Raw genomic sequence first — 26,778 nt, 5'->3', positions numbered from 1 at the left:
TAGAAGAGGAATTTAACTTCAAATTATATTTTTAAATCTCCAGATGAGCAACTTTATTTAAAGCCTTCTGCAGTGCTGTTTATATTTATGGAAAATAAAATATTTATTACCAATTAATTCCAAATTCAGCTTGGTGAATCATAAATGACAGCACTGAATTTTAGTTTAGCTGTGTACATCACATATGTATATTGTAGTACATGTGTGACATCAGCCAAGTATGACTAACTTTTATCGGTCTACATCTCAGTTATGTTTTTGCTGCATATTTTAAATTGTTATTAGAAAGTAAGGACAAAGCTACAGAACTGTTTAATACTTTGCTTTTGTTTGCTGACTATTTTATGGTTTTGCTTTGTTTTTGCTGCCTACAGCTGTTGGTTTGTACTGTAAGTATCTTGAAGACTTGGTATTTTCTTGCTTATGTTTGTGTGTAGTGTTTTACTATATGATTAAAAGTCAAATGATACAGAATTGAATGAAGTAGGCATCAGAACTCCATACACTGCAAAGGTTGCCCGTGTAAACTGGCATATATTCTTTCAGCCATTTTCTTTGAATATATATGTCTTTTATACCCATTGACTCAGAGTAGACATGCTGTTCTGTAACTTGTAAAAAGTGTTTCAGAATTTTGGGGTTTAATGTGACATGAGGCCTAAAATAATTCAGAGTGTAGCTAAAAGGATTTGAAAACTGATTTTTTTTTCTAAGTTTGCATATGGAACTTTTTGCTTACTCTTTTTCATTTAATAGCACAAACTTTTAATTTGACATTTTTAATATTCAGTAAACTTCATACTCATTTTGCATTGCAAGTCTGAGTTATTTTAACTAATTTTTAATTGTAAAGGAACATATATTACAGTTTTTATTTGCAGAGAAAGGATAAAATATAAAAGTCTCTGCTTTCCAGAATTAACAGTTGTTCATTTGCTTCTATATCCTTTCAGAAATTTCAGAGCACATAAAATGTATGTACTGTTTCTTTCACCCCAAATGATATAATTTCTTTTCCATTTAGCCCATTTCACCTAGTAATATACCCTAAATGCCTTTCTGCAGCAGGATGTATTTTGCCACAATATCTTGAACATTCTGTTTAACCATTTCTGTTTTAGTGGATGTTTGCCTAAACCTCTGGGATTACATATCTTTACATGCTTTAGATTTACATTATTAATATACTTTGAATTTTGTCAAAAATCTTGTCATAAATTTCTTTCTTGTTATATAAGTATCTATGAAATATTATCTATCTATCTAAGTTCCTCCAGAACTTAAAATATTTGCTTTTTGACCCTTCATAGAACGAGTTTGCCAGTCCTTAAACCATATCATTATACTTGTACCTTGTGTTTGCTTTGTGAACTTTTTACTGTATGGATTGTCTTATTTACTTCATTATTGTGTCTTTCCTTGAACTACCACCTACTCTCTTGAATATAAGAAAATCTCTGCAAAACAGAGACTTTCTCCATCTCATTTGTTACTTTGGCTTCATCATCTGGAACACTGATGATGTAACAGGTACTCCATAAATACTTGTACAGGGATTAACAGTTTAAAGCAGAATGAAGAGGTATTCCTTTGTTTTTTTGTTTTTCTTTTAATGGTCATCTTAAATACCTAAAAACTTCTTCCATTTTTAGTATAATGTCAGGGTCAGACACTAAAAATAGAAGAACTTTTTAGGTATTTTAGATGATCTTTAAAAAAATACAGCAAAAGACTGCCTCTTCATTCTGCTTTAAGTTGTTAATCACTATACAAATATTTATGGAGTACCTGTTACGTCATCAGCAGACTACAGTCAATGGGGTTGCAAAAGAGTCAGACACGACTTAGCAACTAAATAACAACAGGGTCAAAACATGTGTCCTTATCTCACTTTTAAATTTTACTTAACACTAGAAATTTTGCCTTGGGTTGAAAGTATGGATATATGTGAATTTCAGTTCTTGAATTCATTTACCTATTATGTAAGAATTTTAGTATCGAATATTAATCATAAGACTAATAAATGCTGTACTTCTCCAAGATTGTTTTTAAATGTCTGTTTTCCTTACAGGATTATATTTTTATGTGTATTGTAGCTTCATACCTAAAATTTGAAATGATTAGATCATTTTTGTTCTTGATTCAACTTTATTCTAACTTCATATTTATCATTTAACTAATCATTTAATGTTTGAGTGTCTGCCGTGTTTCAAATATTATGTTTAGCATTAATTATGGTATCTTCCCACTAATACTTTTGTGAAGAAAATATATGTATTATACAGGTAACAGTTCTAAAATGGAAAGAGAGATTTACCCCAACACTGATATCAGTGTGGAGATATTTTTTCCTCTAATGTGTCTCAAATTTTCAAGTTTGGTTTTCAAAATTGGCATTTATTATCTTGGCAAATTCACCGGGATTTGGGTTATGTAATATCCTTTGGGTAATTCCATTTGCAGATCTGTTCTAGAGCTATCCATTTATGATGCCTGAATCCTTCTTATATGACTCTATGACAGTTTGTCCTTTGCATGTGAAACAAGTGGTTTTAACAGTGTGAATATAAGAGAATGTAACAGAATACAGCGTTTGGAAGGATGCACAAGGTTCCTTCCCTGATGTCGTAGTATGTTAGCAGCAAGAGAAGAAATGTGTGCAAACTCCCAATCTGTCTGTTTGAATAAATTTCTCTGAAGAAATTAATAAAAGGAATCAGAGCATCTCTTCATTCCCTCATGGTCAGCCAGTTTGGCTGGCAGATGCTCAACCCCTAAAAACCTAGTAAACAAATGTACCTCTAAGCCCTGGACAACTGAGACCTATTTTTGTGAAGAGGATAGGAACAATACAGATAATAAGTAGTTTTTTGACATCTTTTATTGGGTTAAAAGGGATAATGAAACTCTTGTCCAGTATCTTTCTTTTGGAAAACTGAAATTTCCAACTTCCTGCATTTTCTAGCCCAGAATAGAGAAGCAATCTCGTTAGCATGCCATAAGAGCCTACCTTATGCCTGTAGACTTAGAAACCTGATAATGTCAGCAACATCTGAAGGACTGACTCATTTTCAGAGATGTATGAACAGGAGGCAAAGAGGTGTTTGGTGACTCAGATCTTTGCATGCCTCAAAAAAAGGCAGTTTGGCGCGTATATCTTACAAAAGGGGCCTGAATAGATGAAGCATTGTGCTTCCAGTTTGACAGTAAACCCAGAACATTCAACATTTGTCAGCTAAGAATCCTTTTCCTGGAATTGTATTCATATGTATTCAGTTGACTCTTCCAATACTGAGGGTCAGTCTTTGTGTGGTAGCCTCACTGCGAACTTTATTCCGTGAAATTATTTCCTCCCACATCTGTTTCATTACTTTTCTCTTTCATTTAGCTAGAATTATGCCTCTGGTGGTTTTGAGACAAATTTCTAATTTTTCTTTTCCTCTTACAGTGTATACAGTGCTAAGAAGGTAATGCTACACAAATGATATACAGTGACCTGAGCCACCAAAATATCCCTAGCTCATCGCTATTACACACATGATATGAATATCCACAACAATACATTTTTCCTAATTAAAAATGGAAGAAATTTTTGTAATTTATCATCATGAAGAAATATTTAGCAGTTGTTTGTGTTGTAAAATCACTTTTCAATTTAATTATGTTAAAAATTAGCCCACTGTCATCATATGGGCTAATTGTTCAAGAAGCTTTGTTTTGGAAGCTTTAGCCAATGCCATATGAATAGAAAAAGCAATAACGTAGAGTAGGAAGGGGGAGTATCATTATTTACATGTTTGTACTGCATGAACATTTATTTTAAAGTAGGATTAATCTACTAATAGCAAACATCACAAACACTGAGATTTAACCACATGAATATTTTAAATGTTCCTGTGTTAAAATATATAAATATAAAATCTGAAAAGACATTGGCCACTTTATAGCAGATTCTATTGGCACCTAGTATAATTCGGTAGGAAAAAGCATAAAGAATAACAAAAAATATTTTTAAAAAGGAATAATGTTTCATTAAACCAGTGAGTTTCACCATGAACCAAAGAAGTGAAATACAAAATAATGACACATTTTTGGAGGGCAGAAATGCATAGGGCTTTCAAAATGGGAAAAAAAAATTCATAAACAGTTTTGGTAAGAATGTGACTAAAATTGCTGTCTTTATACCCTAGGATGATAAAACATTATAATGTTTTGAGAACAGTTCAGAAGTATATTTCCAAAACCGTAACAGTATGCATGCCCTCTAACTCAACATTTCTCTTTGTTTTGGATTTTCCCTGAGGAAATAAATCAGATTGATTACAAAGATTTATCTACAGGGAGAGTTTGAGATGGAGGGAAATTATTTATCATAATTTACTTATGATAAAGGAATGTGATATGCAAGCTAAATGTTTGTGATTAAGGATTTGATTCATTTCAAATTATGAAATACAGATTGTGGAGTCCTATGCCTCCATAAAAAATTTTGTTGAAGAATATTTTATGACATAAAATGTTTCTAAAAATGAAAATTTCATGGCTTTCAAATCATATGCATAGTATGGCTTTATTTTGTTTTTCTTGGTGTTTTTCTGTGAACATACACTAGTATTTTGACACCAGAAAAGGTACATTGATTTATTAATAAGTGCAGCTATGATTTCTTTTAACGTCCTTGAAAGAGAAATATATATTTAACTGTTTAGAGAGATCATTGTTTTCTAAATTATGTTTTGAAGAGTTTGAGTCATTTTCTGTAAAATAACAGAATTCTGTTTTGTATTTATACAGATATTCCTGATCAAGTTATAAGAGTTTTCAAAGCAGATCAGCAAAGTTGCTACATTATCATCAGTAAAGACACTACAGCTAAAGAAGTTGTTTGTCAAGCTATTCATGAATTTGGTTTGACTGGTGCATCTGACACATACTCTCTCTGTGAAGTTTCTGTTACTCCTGAGGGTGTTATAAAACAGAGAAGACTTCCAGACCAATTCTCCAAATTAGCTGATAGAATTCAGCTCAATGGAAGGTGAATGTGCTTATTAATGAATGTACTCATTTCTGCATGTGTTTTTGAAGATTCCATGTTAAAAGACATAATGTTGAATAGGAACATCATGTTTTAGGGCCACTGAGTTCTCTCTAAAATAAACATAGTAGTTTTTTTTTTATTAGCCTTCTGTTGTCTCCATGATTATGTAAATAGGATCTTAAGAGTGTTAGCACTCATAAGTGCTACCCAGAAGTGAGAGAAAGGATCAAAATGTTCTAGCCCTCCTGCTAAAATAAAGTCTTTGAACCAGTGGTATAGTCCAAACTCTGTTTTTTACAGAGGGAGATGATACATATCTTTATTATATGTATCTGAGTAATATATATGTATATTAATTTATACATTTGCTTTTTAAATGATCAGTATGTACTTTGGGGAAAAGAAACCATAGTTTACATAATTGTGTTAAGTATTTTTCCTTTTATGAATATATGAAAACTCTAAAAATGTTTTAAATGTGCTCTGAAAATTATTTGATCAACTTGGAAATAGTTGCAGTAACATTTGTATTTTCGTGATTTTTTCTGGCAATAATACAATCTTTTTTAGTGAACCCAGATTCATATGTAGGGTGAGATCCTTAGAAGCCTTAAAATGACTATCCATCGTGGTTGCTGTTAAGAGAGAATAGGTTAACTCTGCTTTTGCTGATTGTATCCTGGAGCAAGACTGCCCAGATTCAAATCCCTGGTCTGGCTGTGTGATCTTGAGCAAGTTATTTAGTTCCTCTGTGCCTGAATTTTCTCATCATAAAATGGGATGATAGTAATAGAACCAACTGCAGAGGAATGTTAAGAGAATTGAGTTAATAAACATAACATAATTAGATCTGATTTTACTATCTACAGTATGAGTTTCAACTCATTATTTATGGTAATCTCTTAGGCATGTGAATAGTTAAAAGGTAGAAGAAAAATAAATATAGTTCCTTGACAGTATAAAATAGATGGACACAACTCAGGCTTAGATCAAGTTGTATATTATTAATAGAAAAGAATGAAGTAAAAACCACTTGTGATACAAAATGTAACCTCTTCTGCAGCAACAGTCCTGTAGAAGATATTTCCTAATTATGAATTCTTTACTTGTCTCTTAGCTTTTAAGTGTCATAAAATTGTTCATCTAAAAAGATGAAAGGCAAATGAAGATCTTTTTTATGGCTACCAATCAATGCCGTTTGCTGGAATGAATTTTTGGATTTATCAAGGGAGAAATCAGTAGTGGAAGTTTCCGTTCTGTATGGGTGTTATTCTTCTTTGCTTTTCTTGAAAATTTAAAGTTAAGAAGAAAGTGAGCGTAGCAACACCTTCCAAATAGAGCTGTAGACAGTCTTGATTCAGGAGTTTACTCATGCTGTCCATGAACAAGTATTTTGTACAGTACCTATTATGTGTCCTGCATCCTTAGAGAGCCCTCATTAAAACTTTGGCTCTCAAGAGTATACACGTGATTGTTCACACAACATGTGAATAATTTCTTAAAATCATTAAGTTTTACAGTGTAATCAACATTACGTTTACACTTTAAATTCATAGATGTTAAATGGTAGAATAAGAGAATAACTTCTTCAAAGTCTTCTCATTTAAAATGTTAATTTTCCATTTTATTTTAAAATAAATATTCTGCTGTCATTTCTGACAAAAAGTCATTAACAGTATAATGATGTTTTGACAACAGTGATAAAGAGGAAATGTGCCCTTATAAATGTGAAATCACTTATAAAAGCAATTTTTTCCTTTTAGGTATTATTTGAAAAATAATATGGAAACAGAAACCCTATGTTCAGATGAAGATGCTCAAGAACTAGTTAAGGAAAGCCAGCTATCCATGCTACAACTAAGTACTATTGAGGTGGCCACTCAGCTGTCAATGAGGGACTTTGATTTATTTCGTAATATTGAGCCTACTGAATATATTGATGACCTTTTTAAGTTAGAGTCCAAAACAGGAAATACTCACTTGAAAGAATTTGAAGACATTGTAAACCAAGAGACATTCTGGGTTGCCTCAGAAATTTTAACTGAATCAAATCAGCTTAAACGAATGAAGATTATTAAACATTTTATTAAAATTGCACTTCATTGTCGAGAATGTAAGAACTTCAATTCCATGTTTGCAATAATAAGGTAAGTTTGTACAAATATTTCTGTATGATTTTGTCATGATACTGAACTTGAAGCTGGTTTTCTTCTTAGGTATTAAATGAGCAGGAGAAGAAAAGTTCAATGAATATATTTTTATATAAGTGTTGTTAGATTGAACATATTTTCCGCTTTGGCGATACTGGTTTTTTCTCCTTTTGTTTCTTCCATCTTTCAGTCACTTAAACAATTTTGGTAAGTATAGGTGGTTCCCTGCCCAGTGTTCTTCATTTTTCCCCCGTGAGGGATTATACGCTCTTGGGTATATGCCCGATACCTGGTCTTTATCATCAGACTTCTGTACTGTGCATGAGGCATTACCTGATTCACTGTGATTTGACATTGAAAAATCAATGCACTACAAATTGTTGATATTAATGCACTAATTTAAAACTGCTATTTTGAAGTGACCACAGCAGCAACAGATGATAACGGTAACCATTTGGTGACCTCTTCCTGTTTCTCACAGACTAGACAAGCTGGACCATTAGAATTATGAAAATCCTTCAAAGTTTATAAACCCAGGAAGTGTGGGTGGTTACATGAGCTTCTAGGAACCTTCCTCCTTCTCTTCACTTATTATGAGAATCTAGGTGTAGGTACTTTATTTTCTGACCCTCATCCAGCACAGTGCTGATCACAGAAGGATTCCTCCTAAAACAAGTCTAATTTTAAAGGTGGACGGTAGTAGTAGTGTGGTCCTTTTAAAGGTCATGTACTTGTATGTGGTAGCATAATAACTACTGTAACTAATCCCATCTGTGCGCACTCTCCCAAAAATTACTTATGATTTCTTTCTAGTACTCATAAGAGATAAAATTAAACTCTTTATAGCAACTTCTAAATCATAAATCTGTCATGGTAATAGAAAATTCCTTTATGAAATTTAACCAGTGGATGCAGTAGAACTAGACATTGTGGAAGAAGTGTTGACTAGAGATTAATAGAGTGGCCTTTAGAATCTGATGCATCTGTATTTGAATCTTGCCTCTTCCATGTGGTAGCGGTGTGTCAAGGGAAAACTGAAGACCAGTTTCTCATTTGTGGAATTCAGGACTTATACCAACTACCTCACAGTTTTTAACAGCTGAGTCTAAAACAAGGGAACACAGACGCCATCGATAAAACAATTAGAAGGGTAGAAATTGAAACTGTTCGTATAGGAAACATGGAGTAAAGAATCTGAGAGTTACCAGCTCAGTTTTGGAGTACTCCATTAAAAAAACAAACAAAAAACCCCAAAAAACCTGATTGTCTCCAGAAGAGATCTCTGTGTAGAGTGTCCAAAGAATATGGCAAAGGGCTAAAAACCGTATCTTAGAGGCCATCCTCAAGGTGAGGGTAAAGAAGCGAGTCCATCCAAAGAACTAGAGTACTAATACAAGAGATAGTAGACAGCATAGTTAGGATAGTGTCATTAAAATCAAGGAAGTAGAATGAGAGAGGATGGTGGAGAGCAGCCCCAAGATGGGTATAAAAAAGGCCAGACCTTTGGTTAGGAAGCTTTGTTTCGGTTAGGTTGGTTTTGTTATGAAGAACATTAAATTCATGTAAAGTTAATTGCTTAGTATTCCTACATTTTATATCACAATGCATTACAACATATAAAGGACATATTAACTTTACAGCTGAGATGAAACAGGTGAATCAGTCACCTATTACTGGAATTTATAGCATGTTCTATTTATTTGAGTTCTCGTTTTCCTAAGTCTAGCCAAAGAATTGTCAGTTTTATTTACTGTTTCCGATAACTTTTTCTTAGTTTCATTGATCTTTTCTATTGTTTTTTTCTGATCTTTTATTTATTTCTACTTGGATTTTTGTTATTTCTCAAATGGGCTTAGTTTCTCCTTTTTCTTGATACATATGTTAAGTAATTTATTTGAGGTCCTGGAACTGCTCTTGAAGTATCCCCCCGATTTTAATTGCCCCTTTGATTTCTCTGACCCATTGTTTGTTCAAGGGAGTATTGTTTAATTTCCATATATTTGTAGATGTTTTATTTTTCCTCTTGCTGTTACTAACTAGTTCACAAATTGTGGTCAGAAAAGATAGTTGGTATGATTTCAGTCTTCTTAAATTTGCTGAGACTTGTTTTTGGCCTACATGACCTAACCTGAAAGATGTTCTGTGTGTGCTTGAGAAGAATGTGTGTTCTGCTGCTATTGAATGGAATACCCTTTATGTATCTGTTGTTCAGTCACTCAGTTGTGTCCAACTGTTTGTGACCCCATGGACTGCAGCACGCCAGGCTTCCCTGTCCTTCACTGTCTCCCAGAGTTTGCTCAGACTCATGGCCATTGAGTCGGTGATGCCACCCAATCATATCCTCTGTCGACCCCTTGGCTTCTTGCCCTCAATCTTTCCAGCATCCGATAGGTCCATTGATCTAGAGTACGGCTGAAATCCACAGCAATTCCTTGTTGGTATTTTTGTCTGGGTGATTGATGCATTGCTGAAAGTGTGGTGTTGAAGTCCCTTGCTATTGCTGTATTGTTTTTTTCTCCTTTCAGATCTGTTGGTATTTGCTTTAAGATAATTAGGTGCTGTGCTGTTGAGTGCATACATATTTACATTTGTTATGTCTTGCTGAGATGGCCCCTTTATCAGTATGTAATGACCTTCTTTGTCTCGAATTACCATTTTTGGCTTAAAGTCTATTTTATCTGGTATAAATCAGTCTTCTCTTTTGGTTTCCATTTGCATTGAATATAATTTTGCATCCTTTCACTTTGAACCTGATTGTATCCTTTGGGCTGAGCTGAGTAGGCAGTATATAGTTGGATCCTTTTTTATTTACCAGTAATTGTGCCATTTGATTGGAAAATTCGGTCCACTGACATTTAGAGTAATTTTTAAAAATTATTTATTCATTTATTTTTGGTTGGATTTAGTTTCCTCTGCTACTTGCGGGCTTTCCCTGATTGCAGCATGTGGGGGCTGCACTTTGTTGCCGTGTGTAGGCTTCTCCTTGTGGTTGCTCTTGTTTCGGAGCACAGGCTCTGGGCACGTGGGTTTCAGAGTTGTAGCACACAGGCTCAGTAGTTGGAGCCCATGGGAGGGCAAGCAGATTTAAATGGCTGAGGCTCACAACTCTGGAGCGTGGGCTCAGTATTTGTGGCGCTGAGGCCCAGCCACTGTGCAGCATGTGGAATCCTCGAAGACCAGTCATCAAATCCAAGTCCCCGCCACTGGCAGGTGGATTCTTGCCCACTGCATTGCTGGGGGGTCTTAGAGCAGCTGTTGCTATGTAAGCGCTTCCTGCTGCCATCGTACTGTTTCCTGGATGTTCTGTAATTCCCTTCTTTCTTCTTTACTCTGTTGCTGTGTTCCTTTGTGAACTGATTTTCCTGGTGGTATGCTCTGATTTTATTTTCTTCACCTTTTGTGAATCCACTGTGGGTTTTTGCTTTGTGGTTAGTTACCATGACACCTACATGAAACCTCCTAGAGATGTAACAGTCTATTTGACACTGATAAAATTCCAGTCACATCCAACTCTACCCCTCTTTTATGTTTTCATTGTCACAGTTTGCCTTTTTATGTAGTGTATTCATTTGCAGATTGTAATAGCAAGTGTTGTTTTTTATATTCTCATCATTTAACCTTTTTTCTCTAGTTTAGTGGTTAATATGACATCATATTTCATTGTTGAGAGTATTTTTTAACTTAACTGTATACTTATGTTTATCAGAGCTTTGTATATTTTCATATGTTTTCACATTATTAGTGTCATTTCATTTTAAGAACTTCTTTTAGCATTTCTTATAAGGCAGATCTAGTAATTATGAACTTCTCAGCTCTTGATTTCTGGGGAAAGTCTTCTGTTTCTCTAGGATAACTTTGCCAGATAGAGTACTCTTGACTGATAATTTTTTCCTTTCTGCACTTTGAGTGTATTAGTCCACTCTCCTGCTTGTAAGTTTTCTGCTGAAAAGTCTACTGGTAGTCTAACCGGAGTTCCCTTGTAAGTTACAGTCTTCTTTTCTCTTGCTGCCTGTAGAATTCTTTCTTTCACGTTGACAGTTTTATTATAATGTGTCTTGGAGAAAGTTGTCTTGGATCGAAATAATGGGGTCATCTGTTAGGTTCATGAACTTGGATGTCGAGGCCTCTTCCCGGGTTTGGAGATTTCTCAGCTGTGCCTCTTTAGTGGTCTTCTTTATCCTCACTTCTCCCTCTGGAACCCCAGGGGTTTGTATCTTGGGTGTTTTGGGTTTTCTTCCATAATGGTTTCCCAACTTTCTTCATTCTTTTTCTTTTTTCTCTTCATTGGCTTTCTTCATTTTTTTCTTTTTTTCATGCTTTTTTCCCTCCTCACACTGAGTTATTTCAAAGTTCCTATCATTTATGATTTTTCCTTCTCTTTGGTCTCCTTGATGTTGCTACTCTCTATTGCAGTTTTTTTCATTTCATTCACTGAATCTTCCATTCCAGAGTACTCACATGATTCTTTCTTGTGATGTCTGTATTTTGATTATGTATTGTTTTTCTGATTTCATTGACTCATCTTTCTGTTTTCTTATAGCTGATTGAGTTTTCTTAAAACACCTATTTTAAATTCTTTATTAGGTAAATTGTGGATTGCCGTGCCTTTGATTACTGGAAGATCATTGTGAACTTTTGGTGATGTCATGTTTCCTTGTTTTTTCATGTTTCAGGGAGTTTTGCATTGCTTTTTCTCCATTTGAAATTGCTTTCATCTTCTCTAATTTTTATGAGTTGCCTTCAGGAGAAAAAAATCCTTTTGTCATTCCTAATACAGATTCTGAGACTTTCTCTCTGGCATTGTGTAGATACACCTGCTCCAGGCTTCTTGTTCCCTCTTGGGCAGAATTCTGAACCTTGTATGTTTTCTCTGTATCCTAGGATGTACCATGTCAAATGCCAGTATGTCTCTTTTATTTTCCTAAAGGTATTGCTACAGCTCAGATTTGTGGTTTCTTCTTCACCCACAGACTCCAGCCTGTTTTCTGTATGTTTTTCCTCTCTTCCAGAGCTTTCTTTTGGCACCTTGCACAGGAGCCAGTATCAGAGGGGTGGAAGGTGTGGGTTTGAGCACAGTGAGCTGCAGTTACTCTTGGGTACATCAGGAGGATTTACAATTGAGGTTTTCCTGTGTCTCCTGGGGAGCTTCGCTGGTGGCTTAGATGGTGAAGAATCTGCCTGAAATAGGAGACCTGAGTTCAATTCCTGGATCGGGAAGATTCCCTGGAGAAGTGAATGGCAACCCACACCAGTACTATTGCCTGGAGAATCCCAGGGACAGAAGAGCCTGGTGGCCTACAGTCCTTAGGGTTGCAAAGAGTCAGACACAACTGAGCAGCTAACACTCACTTTCTGTGTCTTCTGGATGGGCTTCCTGTTGGAATCCAGAGGCAGTTAGCAGGAACCTCATTCCTTTAATATCCTTTTGGAATCTTACCTGCTACTCTTCTGATCTGTTCCCTCCTCCCACTCATGGAGCTCCCGCTTTAGTGTTCTGGATGCTGGAAGAGAGAATGAGTGTCTTTAGCAACACCCCACATGGCTTGAGCAGCCAGACATTCCCAACTTGTTCTCCCCTTCCCCTGTTGGAGAGATCAAGAGCCATCTAGTTTAGGCTTGAGTTATGCTTTCTTGCCTTTTGCTTTGCCTTTCACAAAAAGCAAAGGAGAAAAGGAATGATATACCCATCTGAATGCAGAGTTGCAAAGAGAAGCAAGGAGAGAGAAGAAAGCCTTCCTAAGTGAACAATGCAAAGAAATAAAGGAAAACAATAGACTGGGAAAGACTAGAGATCTCTTCAAGAAAATTAGAGATATCAAGGGTACATTTCATGCTAAGATGGGCACAATAAAGGACAGAAATGGTATGGATATAACAGAAGCAAAAGCTATTAAAAGAGGTGGCAAGAATACACAGAAGAACTATATTAAAAAGATCTAATGACCCAGATAACCACAATGGTGGGAATCACTAACCTAGAGCCAGCCGTCTTGGAGTGCAAAGTTAAGTGGGCCTTAGGAAGCATCACTATGAACAAAGCTAGTGGAGGTGATGGAATTCCAGCTGAACTATTTGAAATCCTAAAAGATGCTGGTATTAAAGTGCTACACTCAATATGCCAGCAAATTTGGAAAACTCAGCAGTGGCCACAGGACTGGAAAAGGTCAGTTTTCATTCCAGTCCCAAAGAAGGGCAATGCCAAAGAATGTGCAAACTACCACACAATTGCACTCATTTCACATTCTAGCAAATAATGCTCAAAATCCTCCAAGCTGGGCTTCAACAGTATGTGAACTTTCAGATGTTCAAGCTGGATTTAGAAAAGGCAGAGGAACCAGAGGTCAAATTGCCAGCCTCCATTGGATCATAGAAAAAGGAAGAGAATTCCAGAAAAGCATCTACTTCTGCTTCATTGACTACACTAAAGCCTTTGACTGTGTGGATCACAACATACCAGAAAATTCTTAGAGATGGGACTACCAGACCACCTTACCTGCCTCTTGCAAAACCTGCGTGCAGGTCAAGAAGCAAGAGTTAGAACCAGACATGGAACAAAAGACTGGTTCCAAATTGGGAAAGGAGCACATCAGGGCCGTGTATTGTCACCCTGCTTATTTAACTTATATGCAAAATATATCACGTGAAATACCTGGCTGGATGAAGCACAAGCTGGAATCAAGGTTGCTGGGAGAAAGATCAACAGCCTCAGATATGCAGATGACATCACTTTTATGTCAGAAAGTGAAGAGGAACTAAAGAGCCTGTTGATGAAGGTGAAAGAGGAGAGTGAAAAAGTGGGCTTTAAAACTCAACATTCAAAACTCTAAGATGGCATCCAGTTCCATCAAATTCATGGCAAATAGAAGAGGAAACGTGGAATCAGTGACAGAATTTATTTTCTTGGGCTCCAAAATCACTGCAGATGGTGACTGCAGCCATGAAATTAAAAGATGCTTGCTCCTTGGAAAAATAGCTATGACACACCTAGACAATATATTAGAAAGCAGAGACATTACTTTGCTGACAAAGGCCCGTATAGTCAAAGCTGTGGTTTTTGCAGTGGTCATGTACAATTGTGAGATTTGGACCATAAAAAAGGCTGAGTGCCAAAGAATTGATGGTTTTGAACTGTGGTGTTGGAGAAGACTCTTGAGACTCCCTTGGACTGCAAGATCAAATCAGTCCATCCTAAAGGAAAATCATCCTGAATATTCATTGGAGGGACTAATGCTGAAGCGTCAATAATTTGGCCACCTGATGAGAAGAGCTGGCTCGTTACAAAAGACCCTAATGCTGGGAAAGACCAAAGGCAGGAGGAGAAGGGCCGACAGAGGATGAGATGGTTGGATGGCATCACCAACTCTATGGACATGATTTTGAGCAAGCTCCGGGAGGTGGTGAAGGACAGGGAAGGCTGGCGTGCTGCAGTCATGGGGTCGCAAAGGGTCAGACATGACTAAGCAACTGAACAACAACAATAATGCTTCTTGGGTGAGGAGTGATGCCAACAAAGTCAAGCTGTTCCTATCCCGTTGCACTCACACTCTTCTGTTCTGGTCTACTTCAGCGGAGTGCTCAAACTTCTCCTCTGGAAACCTGGACTTCACGAAGTCCCTCTTGTCTGAAGGTGACCACCCAAGTCAGTGTTCTGCGTATGTTCCCAGTCCATAGCTGAAAGGGGCCAGAACCATTTCATAATCTCCTCTAGATTCCCCACTCCCATACCCAAATCTGCCTGCCTATTACCCAGTACACTGGGGGGTAAGTCTCCTCTCCGGTCCCTTGGTCCATGCTTCGGGGTCCCACTGTTCGTGGATAGATGCTCAATTTTTGTTGTTGGGGTAGGGATGTCTTATGACACTATAATGTTGACATCACTCTCTCCCCTTATCTCCTGATTGGATTTTGTTTTCTAGTGATTTCTTAAAAGTGCTTTTGGAAATGATTTATCCTAAGCATATTCAAAATATTTTTCTGTTGCTTTTGAACTTCGCTGTCACTTTATCTGGCTTTAAAGTTCTTTTCTAACTTGTCATTTCTTGGGAACCTCATAGATAATTGCTCTACAGCTAGTGTTTTATATAGTTGTGCAGGTTTCAGAGTTTACTTCTCATTTTATTCCCTTATCTCTGAAGTCATTTACCTTCACATGGGTGTTTCTACATCTCATTTAGTTCTGTGTCAGGTTCTCTGAAACTGTGGTACCTATTCTATAGATTAAGTTCTTTTGTTCCTGGATGGTTTTCTCAAATTGTACTTTTGAAGATTTTTTTCAGTTCCCTTATTTTTGTTTCCTGCTTCAAGGATACCAATTATATAAATTTTAGATTGCCTTTGTCTTCCATATCCATTATTTTTTCTCTGAAAAGAAAGTGAAAGTGTTAGTCACTCAGTCGTGTCCGACTCTTTTCAACCCCATGGACTGTAGCCCGCCAGGCTCCTCTGTCCATGGGATTCTCCAGGCAAGAATGCTGGAGTGGGGTGCTGTTTCCCTCTCCAGGGGAACTTCCTGACCCAGGGATCGTACCCAGGTCTGCTTCACTGCAGGCAGAGTCTTTACCATCCGAGCCACCAGTGAAGCCCATTTTCTCTGTCGTTCTTCTCAACTCTGACCATTTCCATTGATTGGTTTTGTCAGTCCTTTTAAGATACTTGCTCAAGATTTTAGCAGTATCTTTTTCTTTATGTAGGTTCCAGTATTGCCTTCATTTTTCTGATAGTTGTGGTTTTTCTTCCAGTTTTTCCTGAACTTGTTAATTTTTTAAATCAATAGTTTCCCTAAACTCTTATATTACTTCATTGCTCTTTGTTTACTTTATTAATTCATTTGAATCATGGATACTAGGGTCATTAGTCAGTTCCAGTTTTTATTGTCGGATTCTTTATGGTCTGTGTTTTTCCTCGTAGCAGCATGTTATGGCTCCTTTATTCATTCTTTGTTTTTGAAGGACGTGAGTTTTCCTATACCATCTTATCTGCAGGAGATTCACATGGGAGAAGAGCCAGGGAAGTATTCCAGGCTAGCAGAAGTAGAGCTTGTATGTGAATTTTTTTTTTACCCATAACTTCTCTTCAGCAAATGGAGATACACAGTTTTGTGGCTGCTTACAACTCAGTTTCTCTCTGCTGTCTTGTGTCACTATTAAACTGCTTCTTGCCAAGATGTTATATCACTGCCTACACTGTTTTAAATCTTACTTTTCCTGACATTCCCTGGGGAAGAACAAGAGTCCAGCCCCTTCCTAATTCTATCAGTCTGTGGACCCTGCTTTGTTGTTCCAAATAGGGGATTGCTGGTTTTGTCTTTGGAGTAAGTTACCTGCTTTGGAGCGCTATCGTTAATAGCTTTCATTGAAATCTTCAGCGGCAGGCCTCCTTTTTCAGCATTTTGCATACTTAGATTTGACTTGACTGTTTTTTGATAGCCATTCTAATGTGTTTAGGAGTTACACATATCTCTTGAGTTTTGGTGGAAATGAAGTCTGCATTTCTCTTTTTCATCCTTATAGTTTTTGAGATGATTTCTGAGAAACAGAGGAAACAAAGATATCCTAATTCCACAGTTTAAAATCATAAGTCAAGAGAACATTTTAAATTCTGTGGTATAGGTAAAAGTTAGGTAGCCAAGAACAAAAGAGACATTGAGTGTATAGACGCCTGACAGACAACAGGATTAAAACCTATGGAAGTATTGAAATCAGGGACATGAATGGCCAAAATCTCAAAGAAAGGTTTTCAGTCTCAGAACTTGACTCACTTATATTTATATAGCACTTGTTATCGCTTATACCACTTTCAAATAAATAATGTCTCCATAAAATTATTCCTAAGTAAAACATACAAAAACATTGTGATGCTTGAAGTTTATTTTTAAGTTAAATGTATGTTTAATGGATTTACCATATTTGTCATTTACATGCACCCTTAAAAAAAGGCTATATACAACCATTGGCACATAATGTAGTTCCTTTGAAGAAAGTTTTTCTTGTTTTAAGATCAAGGGGTCCCTTTTATTTATTTATTTATTTTTATGGTTCTACTGTTTATATAAAATGTGTCTACTTATTTTAGCTTCATTCAAAAAAATTGCTTTATCCACTTAACCTGACCTGCGTCCTGCCTCTCTTGCAAGCCTCTCTTTAATGTTTTTATTTTCATCTTTGGCAGTGGTTTGAACTTGGCATCTGTAGCACGACTCAGAGGTACTTGGGAAAAGTTACCAAGCAAGTATGAGAAACACTTCCAAGATCTGCAAGACCTTTTTGATCCATCCAGAAACATGGCAAAATACAGAAATATTCTTAGTAGTCAAAGCATGCAGCCTCCAATTATTCCACTCTTCCCTGTTGTCAAGAAAGATATGACATTTCTACATGAAGGTATTTGAAAGTTACTTGAAAATTAGCATGCTTAACTTCAGCTAGTTCTACAGAATTATAATGTATTTAATATATTTTTCAGTCTATTGATTATAAGTCACTAAAAGCTTTACCCGATTAAATGTAGTAAATCTTAGGAAAAACCCACATTATTGATAAGAACAGATGTCGGTGTTTACCCAATGCAGTTCACACATAACCAAGATCAGACTCCCAACTTCTTTTTTTAGTTACTGAACATATACAGAAAAGTACCGCAAACAAGTGAACAACTTAATGGATTATGACAAAGCAAACACCCGGGTAACCAACACCCAGTAAAGAAAAAACATTGCCTCCCTCCCAGCAGCCCCACTTGTGCCCCTTTCCAGTTACCACCTTCATCTTCCCCAAAGATACTTGTGTCGACTTCTAATACGGTGGTTTTACCTGTTCTTGAGCTTTATATGTCCACAGAGTACATTTGTTTTTTTAGTTTTTGGTTTGGCTTCTGGATTATTTTGGTGAACATTAGACTTGTGTGATGAGATTCTTGCATGTTTTTGAGTGCAGTTGTAATTCATTATTCAAAACTATTTGACATTGCATTACATAAATGCAATACAGTGGATTCATTCAATCTGTTGATGAGCATTGGATAGCTTCCACTGTTTACTTGTTGCAAATAATGCTGCTGTGAATATTCTTTCACATATCTCGTAGTACACATGCATTTTTGTTCAATATAATTAACAAAATTATATAATTTCTTGCCTATGTTTCATAAGGTTCTCTTTCTCTAATACACCTTTTAAGGATTTTGTGTAAGTCCTATATGTGTATATATATATATAGTATGACTTGCCTTTAGCTCTCTTAAGATTATCTTCTGATGAACAACACGTTTTGAGTTTTAAAAACCTAATTCGTTAGTCTTTTGCCATGTAGTCTCAGTTCAGTCGCTCAGTTGTGTCTGACTCTTTGACCCCATGGACTGCAGCATGCCAGGCTTCCCTGTCCATCACCAAACCCTGGAGCTTGCTCAGACTCATGTCCACTGAGTCAGCCGTGTAGTTTATACTTCTCTTAATTGTTTTTTTGTGAGTGGTATTTGTCCTCCATTAACTTGCTGACTACACACTATGTTGCTAATTTTCTAGTGTTACACTATACATTACAACATTGATACTTATACTAATTTGAGTAGTATCCATTAGTACTTTTCTGTGTGTCAGGCAGTGCAAGAACTTAGACCATTCAAATACCCATTCTGTCACCTCTCAATTTATATACAGTTGTTGCCATGCCTTTAAATCCCACTTGGTACTAATATTGGTTAGTAAAGTCGATATTTATTTAGTGTGATGATATTATTACTGTTTTTTCCCCTTCTTGAATTTCAGAGTTTGCCTATGGTTGAGAACTCTTCTCCCTGTAAGAACACTGATTATTATTTTCTTATATGCAAGTCTGCTGGTGATAAGATCTTAGTTTTTGTTTATCTGAAAAAATGTCTTTAATTAATATTCATTCTTAAGGCACAATTTTGATTGGCAGTTATCTTTCAACATTTTAAGATAACAAAATTATCTCCTGACTTCCACTGTTTTTTTAGAAGTCAACTGTCAGTCTTATTTGTTGTTCCTTTGACAATAATCGACCCTCCTTTAATAGCTGCTTGAAAATATTCTCTTCTCTCTATCTCTGTTTTTCTCTAGTTTTGCTATTATATGACTGTGTACAGCACTTTGATTTTGTCTCACCTGGATATTTTTATTTATTCTGGAATTTTCTCCTAGCCTAATAACCAGTTTTTAAATTATTTCTTCAGCTATGTCTGACTTACTGTTAAATTCAACATCATATTCCTTATTTAAGTTATTGGGCTTTCCCCCCAGACTTAAAATTTAAATTCATTTTTTATCTTCATGTTTTCTACCAGAGTTGTCAGTGTTGTTTTTTATAACCTTGCACATATTCACCAGTTACTTTAATGTCTGTCTCTAGTAACTCCGTAATCTAGGTGTGTGTGTTTTTTTTTAATGAGTCTTTCTGTTGTCTTTTTTTTTCCCCCTTGCATTTCAATCATGTTAAATTTTCACCAAATGTACCTGGTTATTTTTGGCCAAATGGATGTTGTATATAAAAAAAATTACAGAAATAATCTAGGATTTCAGACAATATTCTCTTTCTCCAAAGAGAATTAAAACTTGATTCTGCCAGGCAGCTAGGAGTGCTAGCAACGCAAAAATCACTTTAAACCATTTTCACATTTTGAGATAATGTAACACTGAACTTTTATCCAGTCTACATTTCGTTACTCTTTAGTTCCAGGATATACGTGTGTGTGTGTGTCTGTGTTTCTGTGTGTGTGTGTCTGTGTGTGTGTGTGTGTATGTGTCTGTGTGTGTGTGTGTGTGTCTGTGTGTGTGTGTGTGTGTATCTCTTAAAGACCCCAACCCAAAGAATTGAAGATTTATCTAGACTTCAGTTCTTCCCTAACTTCAGAAGTCAGGGTGGCACTGCTCAGTTTTGCAGCTCAGGATCACTTTTCTGAAATCAGCAGAGGCCTGTAGGTGGAGCACTGGAAATGCTCGACTTGCCACACGTCCTCATTATTTCTTCAGATCCTCACTGCCTTCACAGCTTTTTTTTATGACTCAGCATATTTCTTCTATTTTTGTTGAACTTTTTGAACTGTTCTCATCAGGTGTGTTGTACCAATTAACTAATTATACTGCCCCTAATTTCATTATTACTTCTTTTTCTTAAGAAAATATTACTAGAGGCTTTAAATATATATTTCCTTACATGTTCCCTCAAAACATGTTTATATGACTTGAAAGTATTTTGCGTTGTCATTTTGTTTCCATCTCATTTTGAGACCCTGAACAGTTTATATGTCCAATAGATAGGTACCATTTACTACAAAAAGGGAGCCCACGTGTGTTCAGACCCATGTCTTTTTCCATCTTGGCTTCAGGGACTTGGTGTTCCACAGGGACACCTCAGGGCCCACCATGGGAAATAAATAGGGTCACACCAAGTGTTAAAGACAGGTGTGGAAAAAAGACAGTTAGATTACCCTTTGAACATATAATATTTTGCCTTGTGGTTTGAACTGCATAAGCCCACGTGTGGGTTAAGTCTGGTGTCATTCCTGTTCTTATCAAAGAAAAGTAGACCATTTTGAAAGTTGTGTGAATTTTTTTCTCAGAGAACTACTTAATAAACAAAAATTATGTAACTTATGAACAAGCAAATTTGTATTTAATGGTTAAAGTCATGATTGTAAATTCAAATTCTGGGGAAGGGCATGTGCATGGTAGACTTGAAGATGTCTGTCCCTATGAGCCATCCCTCTCTTAATTTTAACAAATTATTACCACTTGGAAAACAGATGTACTATTATTTAATCCCCCACATACATTCCGCTCTCTTTTTCTTCCATATAACGCAGAAATTCTTATTTTCATGGCATACCTTCCACTTCTTAACTGTCGACAAATCATTTTACAATTTTTTAAATCATTGTAAACCGTAGCAACCATACTGGACTAGGTAAGCCCAAAGGTCACTCTTTATGACCCCTGATGGAAACCTAAGTTTTCAAGTGCTTATTAACTTTGCTGCCAAAAAAATAGATGCAGTTACCTGCCTGAGTGAGCCAAGCATCTGGAGAGCTAGAATTGAGGAGCTGCAGTTTTTACTAGGTGTGCCTGCAATGCAGTGAAGAAATGGCTTTTAGAAGCTATACACAGTTCAACACTTTCCAATATTCGTAATCATTATTTCCATTGGAATAGAATTCCTCCTATTAGGTCATTCCTTGGGAGCAAGATTAAACCATATATGGGTTTATCAATTCTTAAACCCAAAAGTGGCAGTTTAATAAAGGTTCTGATTTGTGCCTCCCGGAATAATGACTTGACTTCTGCTACCTTTATATAGATATTTTAATTTTGGGAGTTAAAAAAATTACTTTTATTCTATAGGAAATGATTCCAAAGTTGATGGTTTGGTAAATTTTGAGAAACTCAGAATGATTGCCAAGGAAATTCGTCAGGTTGTTCGAATGACTTCTGCTAACATGGACCCAGCTATGATGTTCCGACAGAGGTATGGCACTGAAGTGTGTAAGTGTTACAGAGTGGCATTGAAAGTGATCTTTTTCATTTATTGACCATCTGCCTTTTATTGTGCACTGTATTAAGTGCTTTATAGATGTCAATCTCAAATAATAGTGTATTATAAAAACCTTTAAAGGTTGGTAGTATTGGCCTGTCCTTTACATACAAAGAAACTGAAGCTCAGAGCAATTAGATAATGTGTCCAGGATGACATAAATTACTGAGATTTGAACCCTGCTTCTCTATTAATTTTTTTGAGTACATAGATAGTTCTGTATTGTTATTGTTACTTAAAATGTCATCTAACCTAAATATAAGTAAGTTGCTGATCTTTACTGAAGTTGTCAGAGAAAACAGACACTTTCATCTGGTTCTAGCCAAATATGTGAAGTATTAGTCTGCATGTCTTTGATTTTTATCAAATATTTTTAAAGTTCCATATCTATATAAGTTCTGCTTTATTCTTCTAAAATATATTCCTTTGTCTCAAGTCATGGTGCTTATGTAAATTCTTCAGCAGTTTAGAAAGTGCAGATTTAAGGATGCTGTATCTTTAATAAAAATGAAAATATTGTGTTCACTATTAACCTGATCTTCTATGAATGCTTTTTAAAATTCACCTTTCATGTAGTAACAAATGCCTCCTCAAATTATATAAAACTTAAATTATTTTTCCTAGTAATTTTCAGGATGAAAAGATACTAGGGTTTTAATTTTTTATCTGATTTTCTTCTGGGCCTGTGTGTATAGCTTTAGTATCTAAGGACTTTAAAAACAAAATGTTTGCCAGAGCAGACACAATTTCAGTGGCTTAAAATAAATACAGTCTGCTAAGGAAACAAAAAGTTAGACATGGAGTTGTTGTAACCAGGTAGAATCAGCGTATGTCAGGATTGTTTTCTTAATTTTTGTTTTGTTTAAACACAGTTCAGGAGTCTGTTTTTAGGAGTAGTTGACCTGATGGTTGCTCTAGTGTAGAAATTCTTCAAAGTATGAAGGAAGGAGTGTGTCATGTCTCCTCATCCCTACCCGGTTGCCCACTTTTGCCCCTGAGAATCACTGCATGTAATGAGAGGTGCCATTGCTCAGCAGCGTAGAAGCAGAAGACTTAAGAACCAGGGCAAAGCAAACCTGGAGGATTTGTTTGTTTCTTTGTTTCTGAGTTTTTGTTTCTGTTATATGTCCCTGTACAGTGGCTCCACCGCTCCCTGTTACCTTACACAGACATTCGTCTACTCGTGTATTTTAGCAGCCTGGTTCCTGAATGAATTTGTGAGCCTGCCAGACCAGTTGATAATTTTCTAGGTACCAGCTATGTCTCAGAAATGAGCAAAGGAGAAAATCAATAAACTTGACTGTTCCCTTGAATGGCCTAGCCTAGAGTAGAATACAGTATAGGAAAAAATAAAACATTTATAGTTAGATTAGACTGAGCTTTTCATAAATTGATTTTGTCAGCTAGTACTGAAACGTGTAGCTTTCTTTAAGCAAATATTTGGCCATTTTGGTAATATATAGTGTGGACAAAGTAACGCAACAGTAGTCAGTGTGCTGACTGGAAAAACAGATTTGGGGCTGGCCACAGCTGAAGCTTATTGGGTACAAGCCTGGGATATGCTCAGACCAATCAGGTGGTAGAGAGGAAAGTGCCAAAAAAATGAGAAAAATGTTATAAAGAATCTTGATTCAGCCCAATTATAGTATAAGGAGATACAGGATCATAAAGATTTTCATGATATATTAATACTTACATTTTAAGTTGGCTTTGTTCAAAATTTCTTGAACAAATACATTGTCAGAGAAATTTCTGCAGTTAAAAATGAAATTATAAATCTTTATGTTCCTTGTAATTTTATCCTCTGACTTAAATGAATGGCTCAAAAATACCTTTGAAAAAAATTCAAAAGTTCTAGCTTTTAAAGTTTCCCTGGAAACTTGTAATAAATATTTTCCGTTAAGCTTGTTATTAACATAAGCCTCTAAATTAATTAGGTATTAAAAACATAATTGGTCTAAAAGCACACTTTTAAATATTGTGGAGTTTTTTGGCCTTCAGTACATGTCATAATTCATTTTACCACCTTGTATTCCATTAAAGTCATTTAACTGTTAAGCTACCATTTTTTTCTAGTAAAATTTTTCTGTTCTGTTCTGTCTCCATAGTTTCTCTGACTTTCAACTGTTGTCTTTTTTCTGTGCTTTCCTATTCAAACACACGCTTCAATGTTTGTGGCTCTTGCTTACAGGAAGAAGAGGTGGCGGAGTCTGGGGTAAGTGTAGAGATGAATGCACCTGGGATGAAGGTTGCTCAGCTCTTAACGCATCCTGCATCCTCTTCATTAATGCACGCACGTAAAGTAGCATGTATTCTATTAACCCTGTCAACCTACCTTCCTGACCAAATGCCTTTTGCTAACAAGGAGAACACAGTGACAGAACTAGCTTTTTTCTCCCTTTACTTTTCCATTATTGACACCCCGTAAGTCCCTTTAGATTCTAATTTAGCGGTCAGTTCTATGATGATGATAGCATACATTGTTGTGTGCTTCCTATATACTTTTCTAAGCACTCTATATGAATTCTGTAGCTGCTCTGTGAAATAGATACTGGTATTCCCGTGGTACAATTGGGGAAGACAGAATTGTCCTAATTCCTAGTGCTCACTATAGTGGATTCTAATTCATTATTGGTGATAGTCTGATTCCAGAGTCCACACCATTTTATTCACATGCCATGTTTATAAAAATAAATATTTAAGTGAATTAAAATGGATAAGAAAGTTGTTTATAAAGGGTATGTTTTCCATCAGCTATAGCCTTTATCCAAACTATACTATAGAATTGAGATAGTAAATAATTGAAATAGAAGATTATTTTAATTTCTCAGATCCACTAATACTATGAGATATACAGCATTGATAGAATTTTATTTTAAATTCCTACCACTTTTAATTAAAGGCTCCCTTACCTCTCTTTAAACTGAAATAGATTGAGAAAATGACACCTTTTGTTTTTCAAGTAGTTTCGGATCTCCACTTACAGATCTGTCATAGTTCGTTAGGTATCTTATAAGTCATATATCTAGTCTTTTCAGTTTCAGTTGAAGGAAAAGATGGGTTTTGTGGATGAATGGATTAAATAAGAATGTGCTATTTTAAGATTACAGTGAATCATGAAGTTAGATGCTTTTATAATACATATATGAAGGGTTTTTTGTGAGCCACTTTGAGTCTTGTCTTATTTGTGGTCTTTTGTTTTCTGTTGAAGCTTGGTAAACTTGAATTTTCTTCTTCTTTCTTCTTCCCTTCTTTGTGTGTTTCTCGTGTGTTTTCTTCTATACTGTACATTTATGTCTTGGTCTTTCTGGTTCTTCTAATTGAAAACAGAAATTGATTCCTAACATTACTGTGATGAAGAAGAATACTTGGACACTGTATCTTAGTGGGTATTTGGGATGTTTCAGTGACTTGTGTAACACACTCACTATTCATTCAACATTTGATTGCATTGTATGGTGTTTACAGACACTGGACATTTTCTTTTTTATATCAAAGCATTTTGAAAGTAGATTAAAAGACGTTTCTTTGTCATTTATCAGTGTTTCATTTATTGAAATTTTGTCTGTATCCTAGATTTCTAGGCACCTTTTTATATCAACTTAGGTAAAATTATTAAATATTTGTATTAAAATTTGTACTCAAATATTGGGAATTGATTTTACTTCATTTCTTTGAATCTAAGACAACATCAGTTGTCAGGACCACTACTATTTTATGTACCACTAAGAAAAATCACTGCAATGCCTTCTTAATACTGAGAATTTTTTACTTGTTAAGAGTTCTTATATAAATTAGGTGTGTATTTTTGTCACATAACACCTTTTTTGCATTAATAAAAAGGAAAAATTAAGCAAATTAAATTGGTTTAGGTCTTTCTAAAACTTTTTGCTATTTAGAATATGAATCTTCTGAATCACTTTTAGAGTTGTTAGTTTCTGGGGTTTTTTCCCATGCACAGTGTTGCCTTTTGTGCCATCAGAGCCCTAGGTAATGCCACATTTCTTTAAACAAGCCGTAAAAGAACAAAAAGCTGCTGATGCTGGGCTCTTAGGCTGGCTTTGCAAATATTCAGGGCTAGCTTCCTTTTGACACTTGATTCAGGAATCTTATTGAACTTTAGAGTCACTACAGCCTTATAATCCTTTGGTTCCTGAAGGTTACGGGAGTATTCACTAATGCTGTTGGATTTTTTCCAAACTATTCTGCAGATTTTGAAATTTCTGCTGTGTAAGTAGCAACAAACATGTCACAGTTTCTGCCTGACCAGTAACAATTCCAAGTTTCCATCCATTGTAAGACAGTCTTTTAAAGATCTTAAAATTGTGAAAGAAAAAATAACATTTTTTACAGCTTTATTTCACTTAATCTGAAGTGAAAATATTAGGATTTTAGTGTGTTTTTAAAATGGGCTATATGAACACGGAAAAAACATTATATGATTGTGGTCCAATTTTTAATATCTTTGGGTAATTGGGAGGCTAACATTGAAAACCCATAGATACCTTTATTATTTTAGAACGGCAACTGCCTTTAAAATAAAAATCATCTAGAACCTTGTGTTTGCTATCTTTGTTACAAAGGACAAATAGCATTGCAATTCTTGTTTTCCTGTGGTTCTAGATATAGTTATTGTAGAAGAAAGCTTGCTGAAAACAGTAGAGTTGTATGTGAAACTTTATTAGGTTGTTTGAATTGTAGTAATTCCTACCCAGCTTGTAGTTCCATCACATTTAGAGGCACTACAGAAGAAAGATCCCATATCCCCAGCCCTAGAGGTCACATGTTGCCTCACCAATTCATATGTGAGTGGAAATGTTGAATAGCTTTTTACTGCTATTTCTGATCTCTGACTATATTGACTTGACTATAACTGGTGTTATTTTTCTTATTGGTTGTTCTCTTTAAAGTTTGGCCAAAATCTGGTTACAGGTAACATTGGAGCGTGCTCAGAGTAGGTCTGCTGTACACAGAAATGATGATGGCAGTAGCACGTCCAAAGCAGCACATACAACCAGAGCTACTCTAGAAACTCCCGTGCCGAAGA

The 26,778-nt window shown here is 35.7% G+C and overlaps 1 protein-coding gene across 8 annotated transcripts in view; it reads left to right on the top strand.

Annotated features, from left to right (window-relative positions):
* Nucleotides 1-26,778, top strand: part of RAPGEF6 (Rap guanine nucleotide exchange factor 6) — a 219,080-nt gene that overhangs the window by 172,889 nt on the left and 19,413 nt on the right. For 4 of the 8 annotated variants that reach the window (XM_005682635.3, XM_013965339.2, XM_018050721.1 and 1 more), the window contains 6 exons: nucleotides 375-389; nucleotides 4,795-5,035; nucleotides 6,802-7,185; nucleotides 17,356-17,567; nucleotides 21,542-21,665; nucleotides 23,923-23,946. In XM_005682635.3, coding sequence (XP_005682692.1) covers nucleotides 375-389; nucleotides 4,795-5,035; nucleotides 6,802-7,185; nucleotides 17,356-17,567; nucleotides 21,542-21,665; nucleotides 23,923-23,946 — 1,000 coding nt within the window. The remainder of the gene's footprint in view (nucleotides 1-374; nucleotides 390-4,794; nucleotides 5,036-6,801; nucleotides 7,186-17,355; nucleotides 17,568-21,541; nucleotides 21,666-23,922; nucleotides 23,947-26,778) is intronic. The other 4 variants (XM_005682636.3, XM_005682632.3, XM_005682633.3 and 1 more) reach the window with 3 other exon arrangements.

The sequence above is a fragment of the Capra hircus genome, chromosome 7, assembly GCF_001704415.2.
Source record: "Capra hircus breed San Clemente chromosome 7, ASM170441v1, whole genome shotgun sequence".
Lineage (NCBI taxonomy): Eukaryota > Metazoa > Chordata > Mammalia > Artiodactyla > Bovidae > Capra > Capra hircus.
Note: the sequence above shows the minus strand (reverse complement) of the source record. Positions and strands in the feature narration are given on the sequence as shown.